The 27,492-nt window shown below is 46.7% G+C and overlaps 1 protein-coding gene across 9 annotated transcripts in view; it reads right to left on the bottom strand.

Moving 5' to 3' along the window:
• Nucleotides 1-27,492, bottom strand: part of CSMD2 (CUB and Sushi multiple domains 2) — a 610,060-nt gene that overhangs the window by 525,411 nt on the left and 57,157 nt on the right. For all 9 annotated transcript variants that reach the window (XM_045476609.1, XM_045476606.1, XM_045476605.1 and 6 more), the window contains exon 2: nt 23,551-23,767. In XM_045476609.1, the coding sequence (XP_045332565.1) occupies nt 23,551-23,767 (217 nt within the window). The remainder of the gene's footprint in view (nt 1-23,550; nt 23,768-27,492) is intronic.

Here is a 27,492-nt window from a genome sequence, read left to right on the forward strand (position 1 = left end):
GTTCATCCTCAATGTGGTCAGCAGGACTGAGTGCTTGTTTCATGTAAGTCCTGAGCCTCCCTTCCAAGATCCCCCCAAAATGTGCCTGGCACGGTCCCTCCCCCCAGCCACTGCTCCCACTGTACCCCCTCCCAGGAACAGCAGCCCTTGTGCCTCCTTCTAGACAGTCTGATTGATTCTTCCAAAAGCCCAGCTTGGGTCCTTCCAGGAAGTCTTTACCGATAAAGACGCTACCCTGTGACAAGCCTCGGGCCATCAGTGGTCCTGTGCCCCTTTCCAGCCTGTGAGCATGCAAGGGGAGTTGGGGCATTCCTGTCCTTCTCTGTCTGCCCCTGCAATACTGGAGGCTCATGCAGGTGTCTAACGGCTGACAGAATGAGGGACAGGGAGACCACAGAAAAGCCGGATTCCTCCCATTGGTCTAAAACAGATTAAGTGGGAAAAAATAAAGTACTTACAAAACAGGATAGGGGCGCCTGGGTGGCTCAGTCGGTTGAGCGTCCGACTTCAGCTCAGGTCACGATCTCACGGTTTGTGAGTTCGAGCCCCACGTCAGGCTCTGGGCTGATGGCTCAGAGCCTGGAGCCTGCTTCTGATTCTGTGTCTCCCTCTCTCTCTGCCCCTCCCCCATTCATGCTCTGTCTTTCTCTGTCTCAAAAATAAATAAACATTAAAAAAAAATTAAAAAAAAAAACAAAAAAACAGGATATATAGTATTGGCGGTTTTGATCAACTCACTGTGTAAGTGCGTGGGGCAGGGTGTATCAGTGGTTCTTTGCAGTGGCAACAATACAGCTGATTTTTAAAAATTCTCCTTTATGATAATCTGAATTTTCCAAGTTTTCTATAATAGGAATCTGTTTATATAATGAAAGCAAGCGTCTGTATGGAGAGGAAGGGAAGAAGGACCAGGAGGCAGAGGATGGGGAGGCCGTCAGGGAGGAGAGGCGGGCAGCCGGCCTGGAGTGAGTTCTGAAGGGTGGCCCCTCTCCCCAGCTCCCCAGTGGACCGTGCCCCCGGGCAGCCTGGGATTCCTTCTCATCTGAAGCCAGGCTGCTCAGCTTCCAGGCAACAAATGTAGGATTTGTGCAAGTCATGGGGCTCCCTGTTTCTATTTTTTTCTTCTCTTTTCCACTTTGTATTTTGTAAGAATTTAATTTTAAGCTCTCCAGATGCCATATTTTTTATCTTTTCAATTGATTCTTTGTGGAAGCGTTGTAACAGAAATGCCATGCATCTTGCTAATGGGGCAGGATAAAAAGGCCGTGAAGGCTTGGAAGCTGGTCGCTGTTGGGTCCCCACTGCAGCCAGGCGTCACCTTCGTGCCCCACCTCGACCCCACCCCTATTTCTGCCATGAAGCTCAGAGGCACAAAGGCCCCACCCACCTGCCTCCCTAGGGGCCAGGAAAGCCAGCTTTTTGCAGCAATTAGAGGCAGCTAATCACAGAAGAGGTGGTAACCTGTAGGTTGGGGGGAGACCTGGGGGCAGATGTAAGCTCGAATCTCCTTACCCCCTACAGCAATGGTTCTCAGCAGGGGCAACTGTGGCCCTTCCAGGGACATTTGGCAATGTCTGAGGCATTTTTCTGATTCTGCAAAGGGATGCTGCTGGCAGACCAGAGATGCTGCTAACTCTCTTACAATATGGAGGAAACCCCAGGGCCAAAGAAAGCAGTGCCATAGGAGAGAAAGCCCCTGGCAGTGTGCCAGGCTCTGTGCTGGGCCCTTCACAGGCATCCATCCTCTCACCGGACAGCAAGGCGGCCTCTGACTCTGACCTGTCTGTCCTCGGGTGACCCAGACACTCATCAAGGCTCTCTTGCAGCAGAGGACAAAGCCATGGCTTCTCCTGGGCACCAAAGGCTACCACTTATGTTTCTGCACGTCTGATTATCAAGAGTGGGGCTCAGAGACCCGACTGCCTGAATTCAAATCCCAACACCACAGGTACGCCTCACTTAATCTCCCCGTGCCTCCGCTTTCTCATCTGCAAAATGGGAACACCTACTTTACAGCACTATTGAAAAGACTTAAGACACGCTTAGTACTTAAGGCAGTGCCTGGCACGTAGTAAGCGCTCAGTACATAGCAGCCATTAATATTACCCAGGTGAGTGGAACAGATCACTGGGCACCATAACTCACCATAACAGCCACCCATCCCCACCACCAGACACTCACACTCTGGTTCTGGCTCCCACAGTTCTCTCTGAGTCCTTACAAGCTGTCACTATTATTGCCATTCATGCATACAGTCCAAGAAGTCAAAAGTAACATCCCCGTGGTCCCAGTGAGGGGATGGTTGGCTCAGCTGGGGTAGGCGACTTGCTTTAAGCCTCTCCAACTCTGGTATGGAATCTGGGTATGGGATCCCCCCAGTGGGGCTCCAGGACGAGACAAGACCCTACTGTGGAGAATTCACTGGCCTCCCCTTCAGTGAGACAGCTGTGGCTCTTGGCACCCTCAGCTCCTGACCCTGGCGAATCCAGAGCACCTTCTACCATGGCCTTGGACCTCACTGGGACCCAGGAGCTGGGGACAAGTCCCAGCAAGCACCCAGGCCCTCTGAGACTCTGCCATGGCATTTTGAGGCAGCAACATTTTTGGACACCGCCTACAAATAAACCCTTAAGCCTTCAGCTATTTTTATTACCAAGTGGCATGTGTCAGTGGCATCATCGATCAAGGGTGTCCATGGCACACACACCTGGTAACAAGAGAGTGGCCTGTATATTCTGACACTGTCACTTTAATGTGGATGCTTCAAAATGACCAAGCCAGGAAGTCCTACTGGGGCCACGTTTCAGGACATACGTTTGAGCTGGCTGTGCTGAAGACAGGGACACAGAAGACAGGGAGGGTGGGCAGGGAAGGGCCATGAGCAGGAGGACAGAGCATGAGGGCCCATCCCAGAGGCCAGGGCAGCCAAGGGCAGCCTCTAATCTCTGCAACTGGACCCAGCTCCACTGTAGCCCATCCTGCTTGATGGTCCCCAGCCCCACCCTTGCTTCTGCCCAGTCTTTAAGACCCTGTTCTCTGACGGCACAACCGACAGTCTCTGTAGAAGCAGAGCAACTAAACAGGCTGCAGAAACCAATGCCCAGACCCGATTCTGCAAGAGGATGCTCCCCGAAACCCTCCCCTTTCCCACGGCCTCCCTCTGTCCGCCTCTCCTCACAATGTGCTTTCCTCTGGGAGCGTATTCTAGATTTCCTGGAACAAACCTTCCTCCTTCTCCCATGCCCAGATCTGCCCTGAGTGTCCCCAACCCTTCCTTTTCTTCCTCACCCTGTCTTCCTGCTCCCAAAGATGGGGCAACTCCTCTGGCTGTGCCCGGAAGCCGCTATGGCAAAGCAGACTCCACCAGGCCTGCGTTCGGGTCAAAATCTCCGAGAGGCGCCCATTAGAAACCATCCCCCAAATCTCCGTTTCTCCCCTGCGCATACAAGAGCACCACCCAGCCCTCAGCAGGGCGGCTACAGAGCACACAGGGCTCCATCTCTGGAGCCAGCAGACCTAGGCTTAAGTCCATCGGTGGGGCTCGGGAGATGCTTGAGCTCTGGACAGTGACTCAACCTCTCTAAACCTCAGCTTTTTTATCTGCATAATGAGGGTGAGAATTCCTCCCGAGACTGAGGTGAGGAGTGACAAGGCAATGCACAGAAAGCCTTTAGCACTGTGCCCAGAACACAGTAAATACTCAACGAAGTATACATTTCTGTTGTTATTATTACTGCCGTCCACCACACAGCCTCCAAAGCTCTAGGGCTCAAAGATAGGTCTCATGGGTTTATGCATCCACCGGTCAGAGTTAAACGCACATTGTTAGATGATTGTGTGTGTATTTAGGGGGCAGGGGAGAGTCCATGGCTATGATCAGATGTTCACAGGGGTCCATAACCCCCACGCTGCCCAAGTGGGGAACTCGGGACAATATGACATAGGGATTAAGACTATGGGCTGGATCTCTGAAGTCTGCCAGCCTAGGTCCAAATCCAGGCTCTGCCACTTCCTAGCCAAGTGCTCTCGGCCGGTCCCTTCACTACCCCCTTCAGTTTCCACCCATAATATGGAGATAATAATAATACCCACCTCACGGGGTTGTTGACAGCATGCAATGGCACGTGTGCGTATCAAACTTAGAAGAATGCCAGGCACACGTGCATGATAAGTGTGGTGTGTGTGTGTGTGTGTGTGTGTGTGTGTGTGTGTGTTTTATACAAAATCACACATGTATGTAAATAAGACATGAAATAATTACATATATAACTATATATATATATAAATATTTGCATGTGTTCATTTTTATCGTCAGGAACTACTGTCCCAAAGCCAGCTTTTGATTGGTCCCACCCTCCTCCTCCTTGCTCCTTCCCGCTTCCCACTCTCTGCCTTGGAATTGCCTCTCCCTCAGCATTCCCTGCTGGCTCGCTTCATGAAACACCCTCTGCGCTCTGGCAGGGGGAAGGGGCAAAGGATGGAAGGGAAGGGGAAGAATCGAAGTTTGGGGTTCAGCAACCAGCCTGCCTGGTGGATTAGGGCGCACAGGGAAGCAGGAGGCTCATGGCCTGGAGAATGGCAGGTCCCTGGGGACTGTGTCTGACTTGTAGTCAGGAGTCAGGAACAGAGTCCGGCTGCTGGGAGAAGTGGGCTAAAGACAGTCAGTCAAATGGAGTCCAAACCCTGGCCTAGAGAGCTGGGCCCCAGGGGAGGGACCAGCCAGGGGGACAGCATGCTGCAGGACAGCAGGTACCTGAGTGTCAAGGGTGCTCAGATCCTCGGGCCCAGGATGCTAAGCCCTGAGCCACCCTCTGGTAAGGATGAAGCCTCTCCACTGTCAGGCTGGAGCAGGATGGCCTTGGGATCTGGGGAGCAATGCTGTCTGCAGCTGAGCAGGAATGGGGACAGTGGAGAGCGATACTGAATAATCAAACTGGAAACATCATAAATTCCTGGAAATGAGAGACTGCTCTGCAGGGGCCAGTGATCAGTGATGTTGGCAGCTCCCTCAAGCCCATGGAGATTCATGCAGAAAGTCTCACGGTCTCCCTCAACCAGCAGCAAAAGGCACATCCAAGGATGAGCAAGCTCACCCCTGCCAGGCCCTTAGCCAGCAGCCAGAGAAGGCAGCCATTAGGGGATGGGCTCCAGACACCATCCTGCTCCCTCACACATGATTTCTTTCAATGATTCGCAGTCCTGGGTCGTGATCAGAGGGAAATATATTGAGAAGTGTATGTTTACTCAAAATCTCCGCTTGATCGGAATGAAACACACATCATTAGCCATAAAAGTAGGATTAAGACAACAGAGCATTATTTGCAAATGATCAACGGTCATGAGCATGGATATGAACATGTGCAGATGTAAATCTGAGCAATGAATGCCTAGTTCTATTGCTACTAAAACACAGTTCTTAAGTCCTGACTGGATTCATTCATGCCTAGGTCTTCATTCTTACTTGGTTCCTCTTCGTTTAACAGACTCTATAAAAGATGGCCAAGCGCTGATACATAAGCAACCGATATGCTACCATTCCAGGGAGCCCGGACCCCAGGAACTGCCAGGAAGGCCTTCAGAGATCATGCTGAGTAGGCCATAAGCCAGCATTGGCATCACCTAGAAGCTCACTGGGAACTGTAGGATCTTGGGCTCCACCCCAGACCTTGGGAATCTGAGTCGACACTTCGACAAAAACCCCAGGTTAGTTGCCTGCACGTTAAAGTCTGCAAAGTGCCTATCAAGACCACTGCTTGTCAATCTTTTAAAACCCTGGGGCCCCTTGTGATCCACACGAGAGGATCACTTTCTTCTTTAACGTTTAGAATTTTAAAATAAATTGAACAGAAACAAATCAAAGCATTGGTTATTCTGAAGATGCTTTTCAACTGCATATATACCTTCCCTCTGGCTCCTATCTAGAATATTTAATGTGAGGCCAATCCCCCAACTCCAGGGGTCAGGGTTGAGGGTAAGGCAAGTCCCCAGGTAGAAAATCACTGATCTTAGGAATCCCAGACTCCACTGTTCAAGTGGGGCATCTGTGGCCCAGAATGGGGCAGCCCTAGAAGGCCCAACTTTTGCACTGATTCTTCCAGAAGCAGGAAGCAGGGAGTCCCAGTTCTAGATAGATACAAGTGTTGGAAATGGCTTGAAGTTTGCTGTCCCGACACTTCATTTCATGGCCTGAGTACGGCCATCTGATGTCAGCTCTTGAGTCCTTTCCCAGGGCCTTTGACAACAGCCATCATCTCTCCTAAGAGTCTCCTTCCTCCAAGTAAACACCTCAAAGTCCTTCAATTTCCATCTTGCAACATAAACTAAATCTCCCTTCATCCTGGTCGTTCTCCTTTGGAAGAACTGTCTGTCTCTTCTCTGGATATGGGTGAGGAACAACATACTGAAGCTTTTTGCTTTTCTTTTACATCTAACTTTGTGTTTATTGAAAATGCTTTTTTTTTTTTTTGAGAGAGAGAGAGAGAGAGAGAGAGAGAGAAAGAGAGGGGAAGGGGCAGAGAGAGGGAGAGAGAGAATCCCAAGAGGCTCTGTCCTCAGTGCAGAGCCCAACACGGGCTTACCACTGTGACCTCACCACCATGAGATCATGACCTGAGCCAAAATCAAGAGTCAGACGCTTAATTGACTGAGCCACCCAGGTGCCCCGAAAATGCATTCTTATTGTAAAAATAACACAACTATGTGACAGAAACATTTTTAAATAAGGATCTAAAAAATCACTCAAAATCCAGCCATCTTAATACCTGTATTAAGAATTTAATGCTGCTGCATTTTCTTCCAGTGTTTCCTGCCAGAGTATACGTTCTTACCTAGTGATATACAGAATGCACCGGCAATTCCACAGCCTGCTTTTTTTGTTGTTGTTATTCTGCTTTTTAAAGTTTATTTATTTATTTTTAGAGAGAGCAGGGGAGGGACAGAGAGAGAGGAAGAGAGAGAATCCCAAGCAGGCTCCATGCTGTCAGCACAGAGTCCAACATGGGGCTCGAACTCACAAACCGTGAGATCATGACCTGAGCCAAAACCAAGAGTCAGACGCTTCACCGACCGAGCCACCCAGGTGCCCCATCCTGCTTTGTTTTTTTTTTAACTCAAACATTTTTCTGTGCTGCCACAGTCTTGACTGTCACCCTTACACCCCCCTCCAGTGCACGACTGAGAAGTAGCCTCAGTCTCCTGGGATTGTCTGACTAGTTCAGAAGAAAACAGAACAGTTTCTCCCGCCAAGGCTTTCAAATGGCAGATCCTGCCATGCTGTTGATGCTGTGTCCAGTGGGGTCCAAGACCCCTCAGGCTTTCATGAATGGAGCCACCTCTTCCACCCTATACTGGTGCCACCTACTTTTAGGGGCACTCAATGCACAGGGTACTCATTCATTTACTCACCACTGGACAAGTAGTTGTTGAGAACTGCCATGTACCAAGCCGTGGCTGTCACACCAGGAGTGATTTTGTAATGGTGAGCAAGATGGCTCTAGTTTCAGGAGCTCACCAAGCTTTTGTCATGGTGGGGACCTCAGTGAGGCAGGAAGGGGAAGAGACAGACATCCAGGGAGAGCCCATGGTAGGCCAGACACTAGACATACAAACACGGACTCATTGGATCCTTTCCACAACTCTCTTCTCTGCAGCAGGGAGAAAAGAGAAGGTACCTGTTCAAGGTCATAGAGCTAGGATTCAAACCCAGGGCTACCTGACTTCAAAACTCCTCGAGCTCCCTAAATGCAGAGCTTTTGGGAGGCTGTCTTTCTCGCCTGACCCTCCATGGACTCTAGCAATTTAAAAGAGGCATCTATGAGACACTCCCAACAATGTGTTTCAATTATTCCACAAAAGAAAGACAAAAATAACAGAATACCGCCTGGTCTCGGGGGCGTGATTACATTTGGAGAAAGGAGGTAAAAGGGAACTTTTATACAGAAGCACATCAGCCAGGAGCACGATTTAGACAAAAGTGTAATTTAGACACCTTATTTTTTATTTGGCCACAACTAACAAACATTCGTGCAATTTAAACCTTTTCAGAATCCACCCCGACAGCTAGGCACCCAGGAGCTGACTCAGTCTGCTTCTTTATCGCCGCCAGACTTTGAAAACGCCACCTCCCCCCCCCCCCCCCCGCTTCGTAATTACTCCAGGCAATCAGCACCAACTGATCAATCAAACAAAGAAAATTGCAGGTTTGAAGCTTTAATTAAATCTATCCGGCACTATCTAATTAAAGAAAATCTTTACTCTTCTACGTACTCCAAAATAGAAGGAACCCACTCCTTTGGGGTTCTACAAAGCCTTTGCCATGTCGAGGTCTTCACCTAGTTCAACGCTGAAGGAAGAGCACAGCAGAGGGAAGGCGATTACTCCATTCTCCTCTCCTTTTGGCCCAAGTCGAGGCAAATTCCAATACGGAGGAAGAGATCGACTGTGGAAGAGGAATCCTATCTCTGGAAGGTTTCCTTTCATCCCTCCATGTCCTTTAGGATTGATGGCTCTGTGTCCAGGTTGCCCCTCTCCTGTCCCTCATCGGACCCCTCTGTCTACATGGCTGGAAGGCAGTCAGAGCAGGTAGAAAACACTTAGAACTTGGCCACCTCTTATTATCATTCACCATTGATTCAACATTTAGAACTTCAGCTTTCTCCTCGGTGAACCAGGACCAAAGAGGAGGCCAGTACTGGAATACTCGGGAAAGCAAATAACACAACGTGTCTGAGGAGCTTAAGTGATCTCACAGAGCGGGGAGGAGCATCACTGAGGGCTCAAAGGGTGGGGCCTTGCAGCTGGTGGATATTTCCACACCTGCTTTGGTCTGCAGACCAAACGCTCTCCAGCGTTGAAGAGTGCAGACACTCTTCTTGTCTTCAACTCCCCCACTTACCAAGGACCCTGACTTTCTAGCTTTCTGAGTTCATCCAGGGACAGCGATGAATTCCTGCTGTGACTGAAATACAGCTGGACTAGCGCAGCTGGAAGGTGTCACCTTTTTCCTTTGCTTTGTAGGGTTTATAGATGTCTAAGACCCACCCTATCTGGGACAGGTGGCTGTAGGATGCTGGAGAAGACAGAAGTTGGATGTGCCTCTCCTGATTGGCCAGGACATCACAAAGCCACTAGTTGGAAGCTGGAGCCAAATGTGTAGACCTCCTTCCTAATGAGACTTCCAGTGCTTATTGAAAGGGGCAAAGGGGAGGGGGAAGGATGGAACCTAGAAGGTACAGATAAAGACCTTGCCGGGTGCAGAGGAGCTCGCCGATAGAAACCTTGTGGAGACACTTTCTCCTTTGGCTGGGTTGGGAGACACACACTGCCAGCCTCCACGGCACTCAGGGGCATCATGAGGTCAGAAACTACTTCTCTGACTTCACCAGCCAGACCACTTTCGACTGCCTTCAATGCTTTTCTCACTGTGCCCTGGAGATCCTGGTCAGCAGCAGGTTTTGAAGGACAGGTGCCATCCGTGTGCCTGAGTGTCTTTCACATCACCTGAAGTTACTGATAAACATGCTTCCTCTCCTTTGAATTTCCTTAATAAAACCTGCTGGGCCCTGAGGAAGAGGCACACAGAAGACACACCACCCAATGAAACAGGTGGCCCAGAGCCATCTGAATATTGGCGGAGACACCAAATTCACTTTGCTCCAGGTTTCTCCACAAGTCACCTTCTTAGTGACACAGGTTCCTTGGCCACTCTATTAAAATCTCACCCCTTACCCTTCACACTATTGCCCTGATGTGTATTTTCTTTAAAATTTTTTAAATCTTTATTTACTTATTTTGAGAGCGAGAGAGAGAACAAGCAGGGGAAGGACAGAGAGAAAGAGAGAGAGAATCCCAAGCAGGCTCCGCACTGTCAGCACAGAGCCCGAAGCAGGGCCTGAACCCACGAACTGCAAGATCATGACCTGAGCCAAGATCAAGAGTCTGATGATTAACCAACCGAGCCATCCAGGTGCTCCCTGATGTGGATTTTCCTCACGGTGCTCACCTAAGTAACTTTAGAGACAAGTGAAATCTGTGAACCTGAAGGCAAAAAGGAACTGAGTGTAATCACTGTGCTCCAGTTTGAAAAAGTCATTTCCCACCGGGGTACAGGTTACTAGTTCTGGTACCGCTATCCATGCATCCCACAATTGAACACTTCAATAAATGCATGTCAGGTGGTGGCAGCCAGGTGTCTCACTGTTGGAGTAGGAGGTTCCAGATAAGCAAGGAAAGGTGTCCAGAATGATCCAGGTGGTACTGGATTAGAGTTGGAGATATCAGCATGAACTCATGTTCAGCTTAACAGAGACACAGACGGATACACATAAAAATATTTATAGATAGGTGTATATATGTGGGTTCGTGTATACACAGAGAGTTCCTCGCTCTGTAGGCGAAGAGGGTCTGGAAGCAGTGATGCCCCAAGAGCAATGAACGAACACACGCAGAGCCAGATCTTGGGTTCTAATACCATTTTCCAATCAAAGGGACATGAGCACATTTCTCTGGAGAGTGTTGATGAAACAGCATCACCACCAATATCAGTAACAAAAACTGACAATGATGGGAAATGTCAAAGGAGACAGGAGGAGCCTTTAAACTAGGGGAGCTCCCAATGGCCAAGGCTAAAACAATGTGAGCAACAAAATAAGCCAACATTGGATTATAATCCAAAGTATAAAGTCACTATCTATGGATCCATACGGATATAAATACATTAGCAAATGGAAGAGAACAGACAGATCTTTCGTGCCGAAGAATTTCAAACAGTTTACGGAGACAATCTGCCCTCAAGATGAAGTACAACCCTCTACTCCTCAAGTGTGAAATGCACACAGTGACTTCCAAGAGAACAGTATGGAGAGGGGAGTAACTTTGTTTTGTTTTGAAGTTTACTTATTTATTTTGAGGGGGGGGGAGGGGCAGAGAGAGAGGATGAGACAGAATCCCAAGCAGGCTCTGCACTCCAACTCACAACTGTGAGATCATGACCTGAGCTGAAATCAAGAGTCGGATGCCCAACTGACTGAGCCACCCAGGCACCCCAGGGGAGTAACTTTGGAGTGGAGAAGTTACCATACAGAACCTCAGCCAGGTGATCAAGGTCAACATCAACAGGGGCAAGTCATGTTGACTGTAGGTATACCCCTGATGTGATGTGATGAAAACATTGTCTTCCTTTCAAAGACACATGACCCCAGTCTAATCATGAGAAAAGTATCAGACAAATCCCAAATGAAGGACATTCTACACAAGACCTGACCAGTACTCCCCAAAACTGTCCATCATCAAAAACAAGGAGAGTCAGAAAAACTGTCACAGCCCAAAGGACCCTAAGGAGACCTAAGGACCTAAAGTGCCTTAGGTGAGATCCTGGAACAGAAAAAGGGCATTGGGTAAAAACTAAGGAAACCTGAATAAAATATGGGCTTAGGTTAATAATAACAAATCAGTTTTGGTTCATTCATTGTGACAAATGTACCACACAAATGTGAGATGTTAAAAAAAGGGAATCTGGGTGAGCCATATACAGGAATTCCGTACAATCTTCACAACTATTCTGTAAATCTAAAACTATTCCTTTCTATATATTTTTGTTAAAAGATTATTCCTTAAAAATAAAAATAAATAAATAATAGTAATAAAATAAAAAAATAAAATAAAATAAAATAAAATAAAATAAAATAAAATAAAAAGATCCCTCTAGCTCTGGTATTAAGGATAGACTGAAGACACCAAAAGCATTAGCAAGGAGAGCTGGCAGGAGGCTGCTGTGATAACCAAGGCAAGAGGTAAGGGGGGTGGGGGTGGACGAGGGTGGTGGCACTGGAAGTAGCTGGAAGACGTGAGCTTTGGAAAGGACAATAATGACAACAACCAGCATCTACTGAGAGCTCACCATGTGTCCAGCATCTTCTACGTACTTTATACCTTGTACGGTAGTTGAATATTCACAGCTTCCCTACAAAGTAGGTGCTGCTAGAATCCCAACTTTGTGGGCAGAGACCCTGAGACTCAGAGAGGAGTGACTTCCTCAAAGTCACACAGCCTGTAAGAGGCAGAGCAAGGACATGGGGCCCCAGGAGATGGGACAGGGATGAGGACTATAACCAGAGCCATGTAGTGCCAAGAGGAATCCAGCAAAAGTCAGGAGCACAAAAAGTGGCTTTAAAAAATATCTCAACTATGCATCCACGGCCTAATTTTTAGGCACAAAGGTCAGATTGTCCCGGGAGCTTCATCTCCCCAAAAGTAAATAAGACCGAATGTCAATTCTGGAAGGCATGCAGATTCTGCTATCTAGAATCCTCACCTACCTCTAGGTTCTAAAGTAATAAATTCTTTAATGGCTAGACTCAGAGCTTACAATGGCTAAGAACACACTGGCTACAGTGACAATAAAGCTTGGAATCTCGGAGATCTAAGCGTGTATACGAGTTTATTTCTCAATCGGTAGCTGGTGGTGGGTCCCACTTCATATAGTCATCCGGGCATCTCCTGTCTCCTGAAAAGAAGAGGGAACACAAGATCGCGGGGGAGCTTTCCTGGGCCAACCGTGGGAGCGATATATGTTACTTTTATCCACTTCCTGTTGACCACTAAGCCACACAGGTGCACCTGGATGCAGAAGAAGCTGAGAAACACTGTCCCTGGCTAGGCAGCTGCTTCCCACAGACAACTCTGTACCGTGGAAAGAGAACGAGAGAGATGGTGGACAATAAGCCTTCTCTGCCACACTGCTTAACAAGCTGTTGGAAAATAAACCCTGAGGCCAAAGACTAATGGTGGAAGTGCTGAGAGATCCCAGAGCAGTACCTGAGTAGGGCAGACATAATCCAAAAAGATCAGGAGTATTTTATAATCCTTCTCCAGACGTTTCTAGCATCACTCAATCACACAACTTCAGAGCAGGAAGAAGCTTTGGAGTTTTTAGGGACTTACACCCTCAACTGATAAGTCAGGAAGATGCTGCTGAGAAGGGACAGACTTGGTGAAGATCACAAGCAAGCCAGGAACCATGCTGGATGGAACCCGGGTCTCCTTGTCCCACAACTGGCTCTGGACACCACATCCTGCGGCAGCTCAGACCCACACCAGGAAGTAATATCTTGGCTCTTGGTTCACTTAAAAGCTGACAATTTGTTTTCTTTTATATTTATTTTAATTCCAAAGGATCAAGGAACACAGTACTTGGGAGGTGGTTTGTTAGGGTACCATTTCTACTGATGAACAGAGTAAAGACTAGAATTCCATGTCCAAACTTGCCTCTACCCTGAGGACAGTATCCTGGGTTACGAGGGTCCTTGCACAGTGATTTCTATCGCCCTAAATGTTCAGGGAATAAGAGTTGAGGATAAACCAGGGGGCACTTTCCTAACTCAGCAACCCCCTGACAGCCACCACCAGCAAGAAAGGGGCAGATGAGGGTCAAGGGGTGGCCCACTCCATTCTGGGGCAATGTCGCATCTTTGACCAACACCTGGTAACGCTGGGGGCAGAACCAATCTTGAGGAGCGGTGAAGTTGTGTAGCCTTTTGGCACGAGACTCGTGCTCCACGGGGCCTTAAATTTTGGCTGCTATTAAATAGCAGACTTGGCGAACAACCTAGGTGAAGCTTTGCCACAAAAACTGACTTTGACCTTGAACCACAGGGTCCTACTGTGAATGGAAGGATTGCTCAGGACCCCGACACTGCTGCCCACCTGGCTTTCTATATCAACTGCTGCCAACCCCTCCCCCCACCACGTCTGCCCAAACCCACCCTTTGGCATTAGGTGATGGAGCACATGGCTGCCCCGTGGGTCACTGCAGTTGGCTTCCTGAGCCTCAAGCCAGGCGGACCCTGCTTCCTCCACTTCCACCACCCCTTTCAACCCTGGTGTAGTTGTGTGGACCTATGTGAAGCCGGCTGTCAAGCAGATCTAGGAGTTTGAACACAGCCGCCCCAAGGCATGTAGCCTTTTTGAGACTCAGTTTCCTTAGCAATAAAAATGGAGGTAATAATTCCTCCCTCTGGGGAAGTTGCAGATTAAGTGAGATAGGGCAAATCAAGCACCCGGCCCAACAGGTGCTTGGACCCACCCCCCCCCACCCCGCTCTCCTCCAATTCCATCTAATGCATCACATAGTCCCAAGGGGATAAATGGAATGTCCCCTTCCCCCTTCCCCAATGACTTCTGCAGTGTTTCTTGGCCTAGTACTGCTCCTCAGGTACCCTGGACTCATAGAAATGGTCGGCGAAGTCATCAGGCACCTCAGTGGACCCCCAAACTTGCCTGGTAAAAGATCATGAACAAAGCTGACTCCCATAACCCAGAAAGAGACTGCCCTGTCCCAGGCAGCCTTCCCCAGCAATACGCAGCTGCCCTTGGCCTCCACACACTTCAGCTGATTCCTTACAAATCACAGATAACTTTCTTGGCTAAATACAAAGATTCTACCAACAGGTTTGCCTCCGGATGGCAAATCTGCCAGCATTTAGGGTGAATCAAACATATTTACTTTTCAGATGTTAGGGGTTTGATAAAATCCATAATGCCTTTGGCCTCAAGCCCTCTTCCTATTAATTATTAAGCCCTTGTGTGTTTCGAGGGTAATTGAATCCATGTTTCTAATTAGTTTACACTTAATTCATCAGAACAATTTTTAAAGGGCTGATGGATGTCCCAATAAGCCTCACGGGCAGTTTAATGAATCTTTATTTAAAAAGAAATTGGACACACACCAAACTGTTAACAGCAGTTACCTCCTGGGAGTAGGGCTGGGACAGGGGCCTGGGGAGGGAGGAACTTACCTTGTTTTACTCTATGCACCGCTGGAATGCTCGACTTTTCTAAAGTAGTGAGCGCTTATTACTTTCACTATTTTAAAGAAACTGCTTTAAAAGGAAAACGGAATGAATTTTTAAAAAGGAAATGAAATGAATCCAATGTAGTAAGAAAGCATTTTGGTGTGGGGGAAAACATGCCTCGTTTCTTTCTGGCTCTAGGAGACCCATGGTCCACTCCTCCTTTAACCCCCTGGTAGCTTAGAGACCTCAGATGCTTATCTAACTCTTGCAGTGAAAATTAACACTGCTCATTTCATGGGGGTGCTGTTGAATGATTAGATAACGCATGAAATCCCTGCTTAAACCCTTTTGGGGTGTCCCCACTTCCCTTAGAATACATGACAAGTTCCCTGGCACGGCACATAGAGCCCCTGATGATCTGGCCCGGCCACACCCGTAGTTCTCCACTACAATCTCCCCCAGGATGAACCCACTTTCAGCCTGCACCTCGCCTTCTCTTGATGTTACCCGGACCTCTACACACGCTATTCTCTTGGTTCAAAACACTGTCCCCATCCCACCCTCCATGCCCTTCCTCTAGAGAGCATTCATTCATTCATTCCCTGAATATTTTTTGAGCACCTACTAAAAGCCAGGCCCTGGAGGTACAATGGAGAGCAAAATAGAAACAGTGTCTGCAGTCAAGGGGTATGGGCATAAATCAAATAATCACACATATGCACATGTAAAACCATGAAGGAGGGATACACGGTAATCTGAGGAGGGTAATCATAGGAGGATCTGACCAGGTTGAGAAGTAGGAGTATCTCCGAGGAGTCCCTGAGTGAGGAATTGACAAGTGAGTTGAGGTTCGAAGAATGCGTAACCAATAACTAAGCAAAGGGGCAGATGGAGGGAGGGCATTCCAGGCCGATAGATCAGCATCTACAGAGAGCTCCCCGGTCATAGCGTGTAGCACTGTGAACTAGCATTGCCTCTGTATTTATGTGTCTCCCTAAAGAGACTGTAGGCTCCTTGGAAGCAGAGGCTGTGTTGTGAACCGCTGTATCCCCAACACTTGGTGTTGCTGGTAGGCATCTCACAAAGGTTGAATAAACGGAACGAATGAGTGTCTTGCATGGCGGCTGGCCCATGAGAGGTGTTCACGTCACCATCTCTTCTTTCCCCTTTCCAGCATCCTCTCCCTGTTTCAGTCGTGTACAGAAAGAATGCTCCCTCCTCCCCATGGGCCGTTCCAGCCGCCTCCCACACACAAGAGCACATTCTCAAGGCACTCCGGGGAGAAGATTCTCCAAGGACAGCCCTACTGATGTGCAAGGAACACTTTTTAAGGAATCCAAACAAGACAGGTCCTTCAGGGGCCTCTGCTGCGATACATATTTATAAGAAGACAGTAAATCTGGCAAATTTGTGGATTTTTTACAACTTCCAAACAGGTGTCTAACGCCAGTTGAGTGAAATCTGCAACCAGCCCCGAATGACTTAAATTGCATTTCCACCTTAGGCAGATGATAGAATGCGTATTGCCAGTAATTGAGGGAACGAGTTGTAGTGTTTCCCATAACTTGAGCCCAAATGTCTAAATTAAGGGATGCTTAGCTGTGCTTAACTGGTGCAGTCATCACCAGCGCTCTATAAACCCTCCAATACGCGGTGATGCTGTTTATTAGCAGCGTCTCCGTAGATTACGTCTGCCTGCGTTTCATTAGAAAACTTCATCCCGCATTAAAACTGCAACGCAAAAGGATGTCTGCCAGCATGGAAAGGCCATCTAATTGTGCCAAAGCAGAGATGTGGGGATTGTTGCAATAATTCATCCAGGCAGGGCTGACACTGCATTATCTGGAAGGCTCTTTGTTCTTTTCTTGCTCATTTCCAAACTCCTACAGGCTCCCTGGCTCTCAAGACCAGCTTCTACTCTCGCTTCCCACCCTGATCCATTATGAGAAGAATCTGATCAGCTTCTATTGTAAATTTAATTTCAAGCAGCCAGACGCTGCCTTCTGGCACCCTGGGATGTGGCTGCTTGTGAATAGCTCTAGATGAAATGTGAGATGCTTTCAAGAAGATGGCTCTGAACTCCTGGTGGAGAAAGGGAGTCGCTGGGAGATGAATGGCATCTGCATATAGAACGAGCCGTGCGCAGTGTGTCTACTGGCACCTCTTCATTAACGATGCCAGGTGCCGCTGTCGGCACAGAGCACCACTGAGAGCCGCCCGTTTTGCAGTAGAGGAAACTGAGGCTCCGACTCGGATGGGTTGTTTCACTTGTCCAAGGTCCCTGACATTGAAACAGGATTAGAACCTAAGTATGTCTGATGCCAAAGGCCTTAACTCCTCTATCGCCTACATCAGGATTTCTCAACCTCAGCGCTCCTGGCCTTTGTCCTGGCATGGCAGGATATTTAGCAGCATCCCTGGCCTTGACCCACCAGATGTCATAGCCCCCTGTCCAGTTGTGACACCCAAAAATGTCTCCAGACATTGCCAGATGTCCCCTGGGGGTTGAGAACCACTGCTCTACCACATGACTTATACATTTACTTGGGCGGGGGGTGGGGGGGGAGCTTTGTGAGTCTTTTTGCTTAATGGTGTTTCCTGATTTTCTGCTACAAATATACAAGTATTCCTTTTGTTTATCTCTTATCAAAATTCAAAGTGGTTTACACACATTATCTATTTTAATCCTCACCAACCAACCTACGAAGCAGATACTGATACACCCATTTCTAGATGGGGATGCTGAGGCTAAGAGTCAAAGTGAGTGGCAGATGCCCAGCGGCTAAGGAACAGCTACAACTCAAGCTCATGTCCTCCACCAGCAAGAGGTACATTTCACTGCACAGTTCTGCCACAGCAAAGCATGATGGAAGCCCTGACTTTCAGCCTCAAGTTGCTTAGAATCTAACCAGGAAGGAAGCTTGTTGCTCATAACACGACCCATGAGCAAGCAGCTGGAGAAAAGGTGAGGTTAAAGGGGGTTGGGGATTGGGGTGGGGAGGTGACTCTTCAGCCTTTTGCTGGAATGCATGCATAGGGTGAAAACAGATCGCTGTTAGAGTAAGAGAAGAAAAGAGAGATGCGTTCAAAGATGCATAGACAGCAGGACTGCAAAACTTAAGCCCATCAAGTTTTAGACAATGAACGCAGAAAACCATGAACTACGCAGGCAGAGAGAAACCTGCTAGAGGCTTCTTGGTGGTCCTGTCCCACTGCTGGGCTACCACACGCTCAGTGATACCACCCACAGTGAGTGACTGCCCTGAGCCCAACTCCTTTTTCAGTGTCTGTGCTCCACACCTGCAGTCCTGTGATCTAAAAAGTCCAGTTAGTAAGTGGGCCACAGATGAAATGTCAGGACAGTCACCAAAGCCCTCTAGAGCAGTCCAACTTCCTAGGACCCAGGCAGGGAAGGATGCTCCTAACACTGATGGAGCACTAAGGGATCTGCAGAGGGTGGCTGACCTATAACCACGCTGTAAGATGGGCTGTGTGACTTCCACTTTATAGATGAGGCTCAGAGCCGCCAAACCTTGCACAGATCACAGCGTTAATAAATGTAGAACCTACCTGCGTATAAATCGAGGCCTGCCACAGAAAAACAACATGCGAGGAGGTGGCCCTCCTGTTCCACAAGACGAATAAATTAAAATGTCAGTACAGAAAAGACCCGGCTATGCCGTGAGAACACATTTTACTGGAGACTGGAATTCACCGCACACTGATCTCTCTTGTTTTCTGCTTCCAAGCCAGACACTGCAGAGTCATCCTCCACCTCTTTCTTCTTATTTCCATTCCACAAGTCCTTAGAAATCTGCCCTTAGCTTCAGGGACAAGGACAATGCCTTTTCATTAACATCACACAAAGCCACGCCCATCTTCTCTCTTCATTGATCTAGCTCAGGCTACGGCTGTCTCCTGCCTGGCCTGGCAGTCACCAGCCTGGCCCCCAATCCAGTGTATTTTCCCCACTGCAGCCAGACTGTGCCAAAATCCTCCACCTAAAACCTTCATTTGGGAGCAGCTGGGTGGTTCGGTCGGTTAAGCATCTGACTCTTGATTTCGGCTCAGGTCATGATCTCATAGTTCATGGGACCAAGCCCCATACTGGGCTCTGTGCTAACAGCACAGACCCTGCTTGAGATTCTCTCTCTCCCTCCCTCTGCCCCCACCCCCCCGCTCGAGCATACTATCTCTCTCTCTCTCTCCCCCAAAATAAATAAATAAACTTTACAAAAACACCTTCCTTGAAGGGCATCTAGCACACACCTATAGCTAACATCATACTTAACAGTGAAATACTGAGTGTTTCAAGGTCAAAAGCAAGGCAAAGATGTCCAGTCTTACCACTTCTAGTCATGATCATACTGTAAGATCCTATCTAGTGCAATTAAGCAAAAAATAAATAAATAAAAGACATCTACATTGCAAAAGAAAAACAAAAATATTTATTCACAGATGTAAAAAAGCATCAGAACTATTAATAAGTTCAGCAAGGTCACAGGACATAAGACCAACAATCAGAAAACCAGTTGTATTTCTATATATTAGCAGTGAGTAATCCAAAACGGAAATAAAATAGAAAATAATTTGGGGTACCTGGGTAGCTCAGTCAGTTAAGCGTCTGACCTCAGCTCAGGTCATGACCTTACAGTTTGTGGGTTCAAGCCCTGTGCTGGGTTATATGCTGACAGCTCAGAGCCTGAAGCCTGCTTCGGATTCTATATCTCGCTCTCTCTCTGTCCCTCCCCTGCTCACACTTGGTCTCTCTCTCTCTCAAAAATAAATAAACATTAAAAAATATTTTTTAAAAAAACAATAGCATCCAAATGAATACAAATCTAAAAAGAAATTTCCAGTCCAAGAGGGAAATTTCCAGTTCAAGCCAAGCCAATGTGTTAAACTCTCCTTTAATCTGATCCCCTAAGTTCTTATGGAAATAATCAAAGGTATATTAAAAAGAGCCAATATAAATGTCCATTCTGGAAAGTACGAAAAAGAGGCAGGTATCTACATGCTACAAACACTAAGGAATTTCTACAGGTTGCCGTGCCAGTAAGACCTGATTTTAAAAAAAGCCTAGCCAGACAAGATGTTAACAGAAAAATACACCTTAAAATGTGTTCTGAAGAAGTAATTTAGCCACTAGTTGAATCAAAATCACAGAAAAGGCAAAGGCAGAGAAAACGTGCACTTGAAACTAGAGAAAAGGATGGGGCACCTGGGGGGCTCAGTCGGTTACATGTCAGACACGGTTTCAGCTCAGGTTATGATTTCATGGTTCATGGGATTGAGCCCCAGGTCTGGCTCTGTGCTGACAGTGCAGAGCCTGCTTAGGATTCTCTTTCTCCCTCTCTCTGCCCCTTTCCCGCTTCCTTGAGTACTCTTGCTCTCTCTCAAAATAAATAAATAAACTTAAAAAAATGTTTTAAAAAAGAAAGTAGAGGAGAGGAAATAATAGTAAGAAAACTTTAAAACAGAAAGCATGAAATATTAGACTAGAGCAGACATATAGGTTATCACCAAAAAAATGTGAGTAGATTAAGCTTTCCCGTTAAAGAATAAAGACTCTCAGTAAAGGTTTTAGAATAAGAATCCAATGATATTTTGTACTAAGAAATACACCTAAAATAATGACAGAAATATTCAAAACAGAGGAATTGGGAAAGAGGGGGACCCAATAAATGCAAACCTAAAAAAACAATGAAGGCGACTGTATTAGCATCAAAGTAGAATTTAAAACAAAAAAGTTGGGGGAATAAAGATAACTTTTATACTGAAAAAAAATAAAGTTTACTCTTCAGATCTAATGTTTAAGCATACATGCTGAAGAGTATAGCACCAAAATATATAAAGTAAAAACTTAGTAATAAAAGGGGAAATTGATAAGAACAATAGCAAAAATGTGGGAAAAATGTATTGCTTGACAAACATCATTCAGAAAATAAGAAATTAGAAAAACTGCATAATGTTAATAACACGAATTTTTCACATATGTTCTTTCAAATACTCATAGAACACTCAGAAAAATGATCTTGTGCTGTGGGGAAAAAAGCCAACAAATTCTCCAAAGTAGAAATCATCATCTGATCATAATGCAATACAACTAGATAATAACATTTTAAGTATAAAAAATCTGAGGGAAATCTGAGGGAAAAAAATCCCAGAGTCAAGGAAGGCACAAAACCACAATTAGAGACTCTTCCTAAATTAACGACTATCCATCAAAATTTATGGGATATGGTTAAAGTTATACTTAGGGGAAAATGTCTCTTAATGTTTTTATTATCAAACAGGAAATAATGAAACTAATTCAATTCATGAAATCAGCAAAACAGCAACATTAGCCTAAGGTAAGAAGAAGAAAATGAATGAATAAAGATGAAAGCAGAAATGAATCAGAGAACAGAGAAAGAATAAAATTGATAGCCCTACAGGTGGGATGTTTAAAAGACCAATAAAATAGGCAAACTTTTGACAATACTAATTGAGTAAAAAGAAAGAAAACACAAACACACAGGAGCAGATGTAAGAAAGAAGGTGTGTTCTCAGACCCGTCGAGGGAAACCATATGTTGATTCTAAGCTGAGACCCTTGACAATCTCCATAAATGGATGATTTCTTGGACAAACATACAGATAGAAACTGATTCATGAATAAGAAGAAAACCCAATAACCATGCAAAATCATGAAAACATTGCACAAGGACCCTAGCGAACACACACTTGCTGTCCCCGTCCCCCACCCCTAAAGGAGATCCATTCCAAAACTTTCCGGGAGTTGCATATTCCACTCTTTCCTGCTATTAGGACTGCCCTCTGGGATCACATCCCCTCTTAGTGTCCTCCAAGGGGTGAGCTCCTCTGGCTGTGGGGGCCCCAAGAGGCACAGCACTCTTTACAGCCCTTCCCCTCTGCCAAGCCTGCATGCCCCTGGCTACGGAAATGAACTAAAATGAGCAGATCGGGAAGGTGCCAGGAAGGGAGAACCCAAGCAGATAGTGGGTAGTGAGGGTGCAAACGTAGTGAGGGTGCAAACCCTGGGAGCCTCGTCCTCAAACATGGCTTGTTGGCCAGAGTGGGCTGTGTGGGGGCCGGAAACACATCCAGGGCCTCCCCTACCAACATCGCTCCCCGCCACCCTTCTGGGCCAGAGCAATCCCCCCACCTCCAGTGGGTCTTCTGTACTTCACTCTCAGAGTGAGCAAACCCAACATCGGAAAACAGAGGTTTGACCACATCCATGTGGATGTAAGCGTAAGGAAAGCTGGAACAGAAGTGGAGGCTGCCTTCCGCTGTCCACATCCCAACCAAGTACCCCATTAGCCTTCCTATCTTTCAACGTCATTCAACATTCATCAAATGTAGACACAGGTGCCCCCAGATGGTGTCACCTGAGCTCAGCATCTGATGGTGAGGACTCTCTCCCTTGCAACCTCATCCAGTCTCATGGTGTTATACCCCAAGTCTCCCAATTTTTTATCTAGCCCCAATGTCCTTGAACTCTAAACTCACATATTCACATCCACACCTGTCTCCCACATTAGCATGTAGCCTCAGTGAAGACAGCGGCTTTGATTTGCTCGCTGCTACATCCCCTGCACCCAGGCCAGTGTCTGGAACATAAGAGGTGCTCTTGAAATATTTGTGTAATGAATAAGTCAAGAGGACTCCAGTCTCTTCCCCAAATTTTCACTGAAGACCTCCTGTGTGCGGAAGCCGCTGAATGTCAAGGTAAGATGGATAAGCCCAGGTTTGTTCAGGAGGAACTACTAATCAGAGGGGTCCCAGCTGCCCCCACTCCTGCTGCAGGCTGGGAAGCCTCACCTCCATGCTGCCCTAAGAGTGCAGGGGGTGGGAGAGAAGAGGGCTGGTGCTTCCCTATAAATGTTGTTTGTGACCCTGCTCTGGGAGCTCGCAAGCTGAGGGCACAGAAGCATCTTTAAACAAAACCTTGAGAGTTAAAGCACTTGCCAGGAAACCAATCATTACTGTTCCATTCATTAGCACCCTGAGCTCCCCAGGGCTTGGCTGGTAAACCACTAACCCTTTGGCTCCCTGAGGAGCCCAGAGCCTGACTGGCAGAACCCAGACAAGGCTTGCCACAGAGCACGGCAGGCCACCAGGCCAGCAAAACCTGGAGTGCTAGGACTCTTGGGCCTTGACCTTCATCCCAGACAAGTCTGGACAAGCAGTAGCCTCCCTTCCCGTCTCCCTCCTCGATGTGAACTCTCCCCCTTGGGAGACAGCTTGGGGGCTGGGGTGCAGGAAAGCGCTCTCCGTAGTTTTCTCTTCCAATAACCAGGATGGGACTTGAGAGAGTGGGAACTTTGCCCCACGCAAACATAAGGCAAATTCCAACAATCCATCTTGATGGTTTTCAAGTACAGGATGTAAGAGACATACTCACTATTAGCCTATAGCACATATCTGCTGGGCCAAGAGGAGAGAATAGATTTCCATGTGTGCAAAGAATATACACCAATAGATATACACACATACACATCAATCCATGCAAAATCAGTCTCAATAGAAAGACTCAAATTTCTCTGTAATCCCTTGTGTCTTCTATCTTATCTTCCCAAGTACACTACCATCAGTCCTGCCTACTGGGTACTTCCAATCTGGAGAAAGGAATTTGGAAATATAAAGAAAGCCTAAGGAGTTGAGGGCAGACCCCATAAGAACAGAGGTCTTTGTTGGCAAGCGAGCTTGGCTCTCAGGGCCCAGCTGGTGGCTGCGGTAATGAGCTCAGGGGGTACCTGGTTCGCAGGTTCTCTGGCTGGGGCGGGCCATCAAACACCGACAGGACGTCAAAGTCCTCCTCCAGGGCGAAGGACTGGAACACGAGCTGGATCCTGTGCTGGTCCTCCGCCGTGATGGTCCACGTGCAGTTGGCGTAATTGGGGTAGCCATATGGGAACCCTGGGCTCTCAACTGTCCCATTGGGACCCTGCAGTTGGAATGTGCAGTTTTGGCCTGGGAAAGAGAAAGAGCACAGATCAGTACGTCCAGAACTCTTAGAAGCTTCCAGAGAAACGGGAGGAATATTAACCCGCTTTTCCAAGTGCTTCCCAGGCCACCCCAGGCGTGGCGCAGAGGGAGGGAAGATGGATGACAGATGGAGCATGAGCTTGCACATGTCATGCACTGTGCAGGTGATAAAATGTACATCATTGTACTTGAGCATCAGAATGACTGTGAGGCGAGGAACTGAGGCTCAGAGAGTTGAAACCAAAAGCAACCAGACCGGGCAGAAGGCAGGCTTCTCCTCTGGAACATCAAATGCCAGAACGATAATTCGCAACCTTCTCCATTTTCCACTCCCAATTCTCCCAGCCCCTCCTCTGAGCTGCTGTCTCTCCTCCCACTCTGCACAGAACACAAAGCCACAACGGGGAATCCCTTGGTCCCCCTGATTCCAAACCCATCCAACCTGCCCCACGCCGTCCTCCTTCTCACTGTGGAGGAGCCACCCCTGCTCCAATCTAAACATGATCATCCCCTGTGCCCTTCAGATCCCATCCCCATTTTACCCTCCAGAACCTGATTCGTGTTCCTCTCTTACATATGCTACACAGGCTCCATCATTTCCTCTCTGATGAAGCCTTCCCATCCTAAGTGTGCTCAGGACTCCATCACTAAGAAAACAATTCTCACCGCACACCCTCCAGCCCCGTCTCTCTCTTCCCCTTCCCTGACAGATTTCTAGAAAACACAATATGTCCATACTTTCTGTCTCCATTTTCTTACTTCCCACTCACTCTCCAGCTCTGTCACTTCTGCCTTCAGGTCCTATTGATCCACCCAAACAGGTGTGCGAAGGTCACTGATGGGTCCAGCGGATATTTTCCGGTCTTCACTTTAACAGACCTCTCTCTGCTGCCTCTAAGGCTGTTGGTCATGCACACCCTCCTGCTGGGCCAGAGCATCTCAGACTTCACCGTGCATGCACACTGCCTGGGAGCCTGGCTGAAATGTGAATTCTGACCCTTCCAATGGACAGCATCCTGGTGGGGCCAGAGGCTGTTCCTCTCACTGGACCCCCAGTGATACAATGACGCTGATGGTTGGGGACCACACTTGGAGCAGCGTGGTCCCAGGCTTCCTCCCATGCCACCACCCACTCCTCCTTTCCTTCCCCTGCTCTTTCTCTGGCTCCTTTCCAGGCTCCGTGTTGGGACCTCTCCTCTGTGTCTAGTCTAGAGGACCTCCCCATTTGCCTGCTAACAACCTACAACATCACAGTGCAGGCCAGACTTCCCTCTGAGCTCCAGCCCTGGCATCTCCTTTGGGATGTTCAGACTAGTGATGTCTCCCTCCCTCCCTCTCCTCTGGCCCCTTCCTCTCCATCACAGCCCCACAGGCATCTACCACCCTGTCCCCTTCACTCCTGCCAACTCATACCAGTCTCTCCCTTGGACTGCATGATAACCTCCTAACTGGCCAACCATGTTTACTCTGGTCCTTGCCAACACCGCAGCCAGGAGCGTCTTACTCAAAACAGACATCTGATCTGGTTACTTCCCCTTCCCCCTGACCTACACCAAACCTTCCGTGGCTCCTCGTTGCTGTTCAATAAGGAAAAATCACTTGTAGACCTGGGAGGGTCACTGCATGGTCTGGCTCTTAGTGACCTCTTAGACCCAGTGTCCACTAGCTGTCCAGTCAAACCCCACTCTCTCAGTCCTTTGTACCAGCCATACTATCTTCCTGCACAGCCACAGGACCTTTGTAGATGCTCTTCTCTCTTCCTAGAATACTCTTCCCTACCTTCTGTGCATATTTGTCTTTCAGATCTCAGTCCAGTGTCTCTCCTTGACTAGCTCAATCCCCTTATTACATGTTCTCATGATGCCATAACCTTTCCTTGATAGCACTTATCATAGAAGCAAATTTCCATGCTTCCATGTGATTATTTCATAAGTATCTGTCTTCTTGCCAGGCTGTAAGCTCAATGAAAAGACAGACCATATGTGAGTTTTCCTGTCTCTGAATCCACACCCCAAGCTCAGTACCACACACATGGTAAATTCCCAATAATTTAATATATGGCTTCTATTTAGTGAATGTTTGGTTAGACACTCTTCTAAGAACTTTACATATATTGAGTTGTTTAAGCTTCACAACAGCCCTATAAGGTGAATACTATTAATATTACCTCCAGTGAACAAATGAGAAACTAAGGCAAAGACATACTAAGGAATGGAGCCCGAACCACATGATTACTCACAGATGGGATTCACACAGGAGCAGCCACTTGAGACCCACCTCCTTAACTGTGATGCTGATAAATGGACTCAACACTAATTTTTTTAAAGCCCACTTTAGGGATTAACTGACAAAGGACAGTTAATCTCTGAAATGACTTTAATATTGAGAGAAATCTCTTAACACAAAGTATCCCATTAAAAAAGAGAAAAAAAAAAAGCTAAAGTCTTCTGAATAAATGCTAAATGGGCATTTAATAAAATCAGACATGTAACCCTGATTAAAATAAGCACTTGGAACTAGGGAAAAAAAGATTTCCTTATCATGATAAAGCATCCATTTTAGAACAGTAACCTACATTCAAACTTATGGTGAAACACCTGATTAAGATCAGGAATGAGACAGAAATGCTACTCTCACCTGTGAGGTTTCATGGCTTATTGGAAGAGAGCTAACTCATGTGATACACACACACACACACACACACCACACACACACACACACACACACACACACACACAGAAAGGAGCAAGAAAAAAACATGGTTTGCAAATGATATTTTAGTATACTCGAAAACAAAAAAATCAATTATAAAGCTTTTAGAACTAATAAAAAAAACTCAGCAAAGAAGTCAAATGCAAAGTAAGTTTACAAAATCAATACCATTTCCATATGCCAGTGGCAGATAAAAATATAAAGAAAAAAGTTCTTCTTTATGATAACTACAAAATGCATATACTACATAGAAATAAACTTGGTAAAAAATGTGCAGGCACTGTCTGAAAATAACTTTTAGAAAGGGATTTAAAAAATTGAATAATTGAAGAGACATAACGTCATCTTGAGCGGAAAGACTAACTATTGAAAGGTTAATTTAGAATATTAACCTTTTGAAAAGTTATTGAAAAGTTAATTTACAAGTTTAATGCAATTCTGACCAAAAGCCCAATGACCTGTTTTAAATTTGGTAAAATGATAGCTAAGTTTAACTAGAAAAATAGATGGCCACAGACAGTGCATATTTTTTGAAAAGGCAGTGAATGCACTATTTTCCTTTGGCAAGATACTAACCAGAATTACCAGATGATGCTTCTGAAAATAGTGGGGCAGTGGTCTAAGAGGGGAGAGGCAGAACAGGAAATAGTATTGCAGAAACAGCAGAAATACACATAAAAACTGAAATACCTATAGGACAACATTAAAACATCATTGAGAAAAGAAAAACATTTTGCATGGTCACCGACTTAACTGGGAAAAGAACTGCTACCTCCTCAACTCACACCATCTACTAAAACAAATTTCAGATGGAGAAAAGAGAAGCTAAAACAAAATCAAGCCAAAAAATAATTAGAGAAAAAAAAAACATAGGCAAATAACTATCTCACTGATTTTCCGAACAGAAAAGCTGTGGAAAATACTACCAGCTTGATAGTTTTATGCAAAACGTATATGTATGTCAAAAGTAGAAACAAAAGAGAAAGGGATACAAAAAT

This window comes from Leopardus geoffroyi, chromosome C1 (genome assembly GCF_018350155.1).
Source record: "Leopardus geoffroyi isolate Oge1 chromosome C1, O.geoffroyi_Oge1_pat1.0, whole genome shotgun sequence".
In the NCBI taxonomy this organism is placed as follows: domain Eukaryota; kingdom Metazoa; phylum Chordata; class Mammalia; order Carnivora; family Felidae; genus Leopardus; species Leopardus geoffroyi.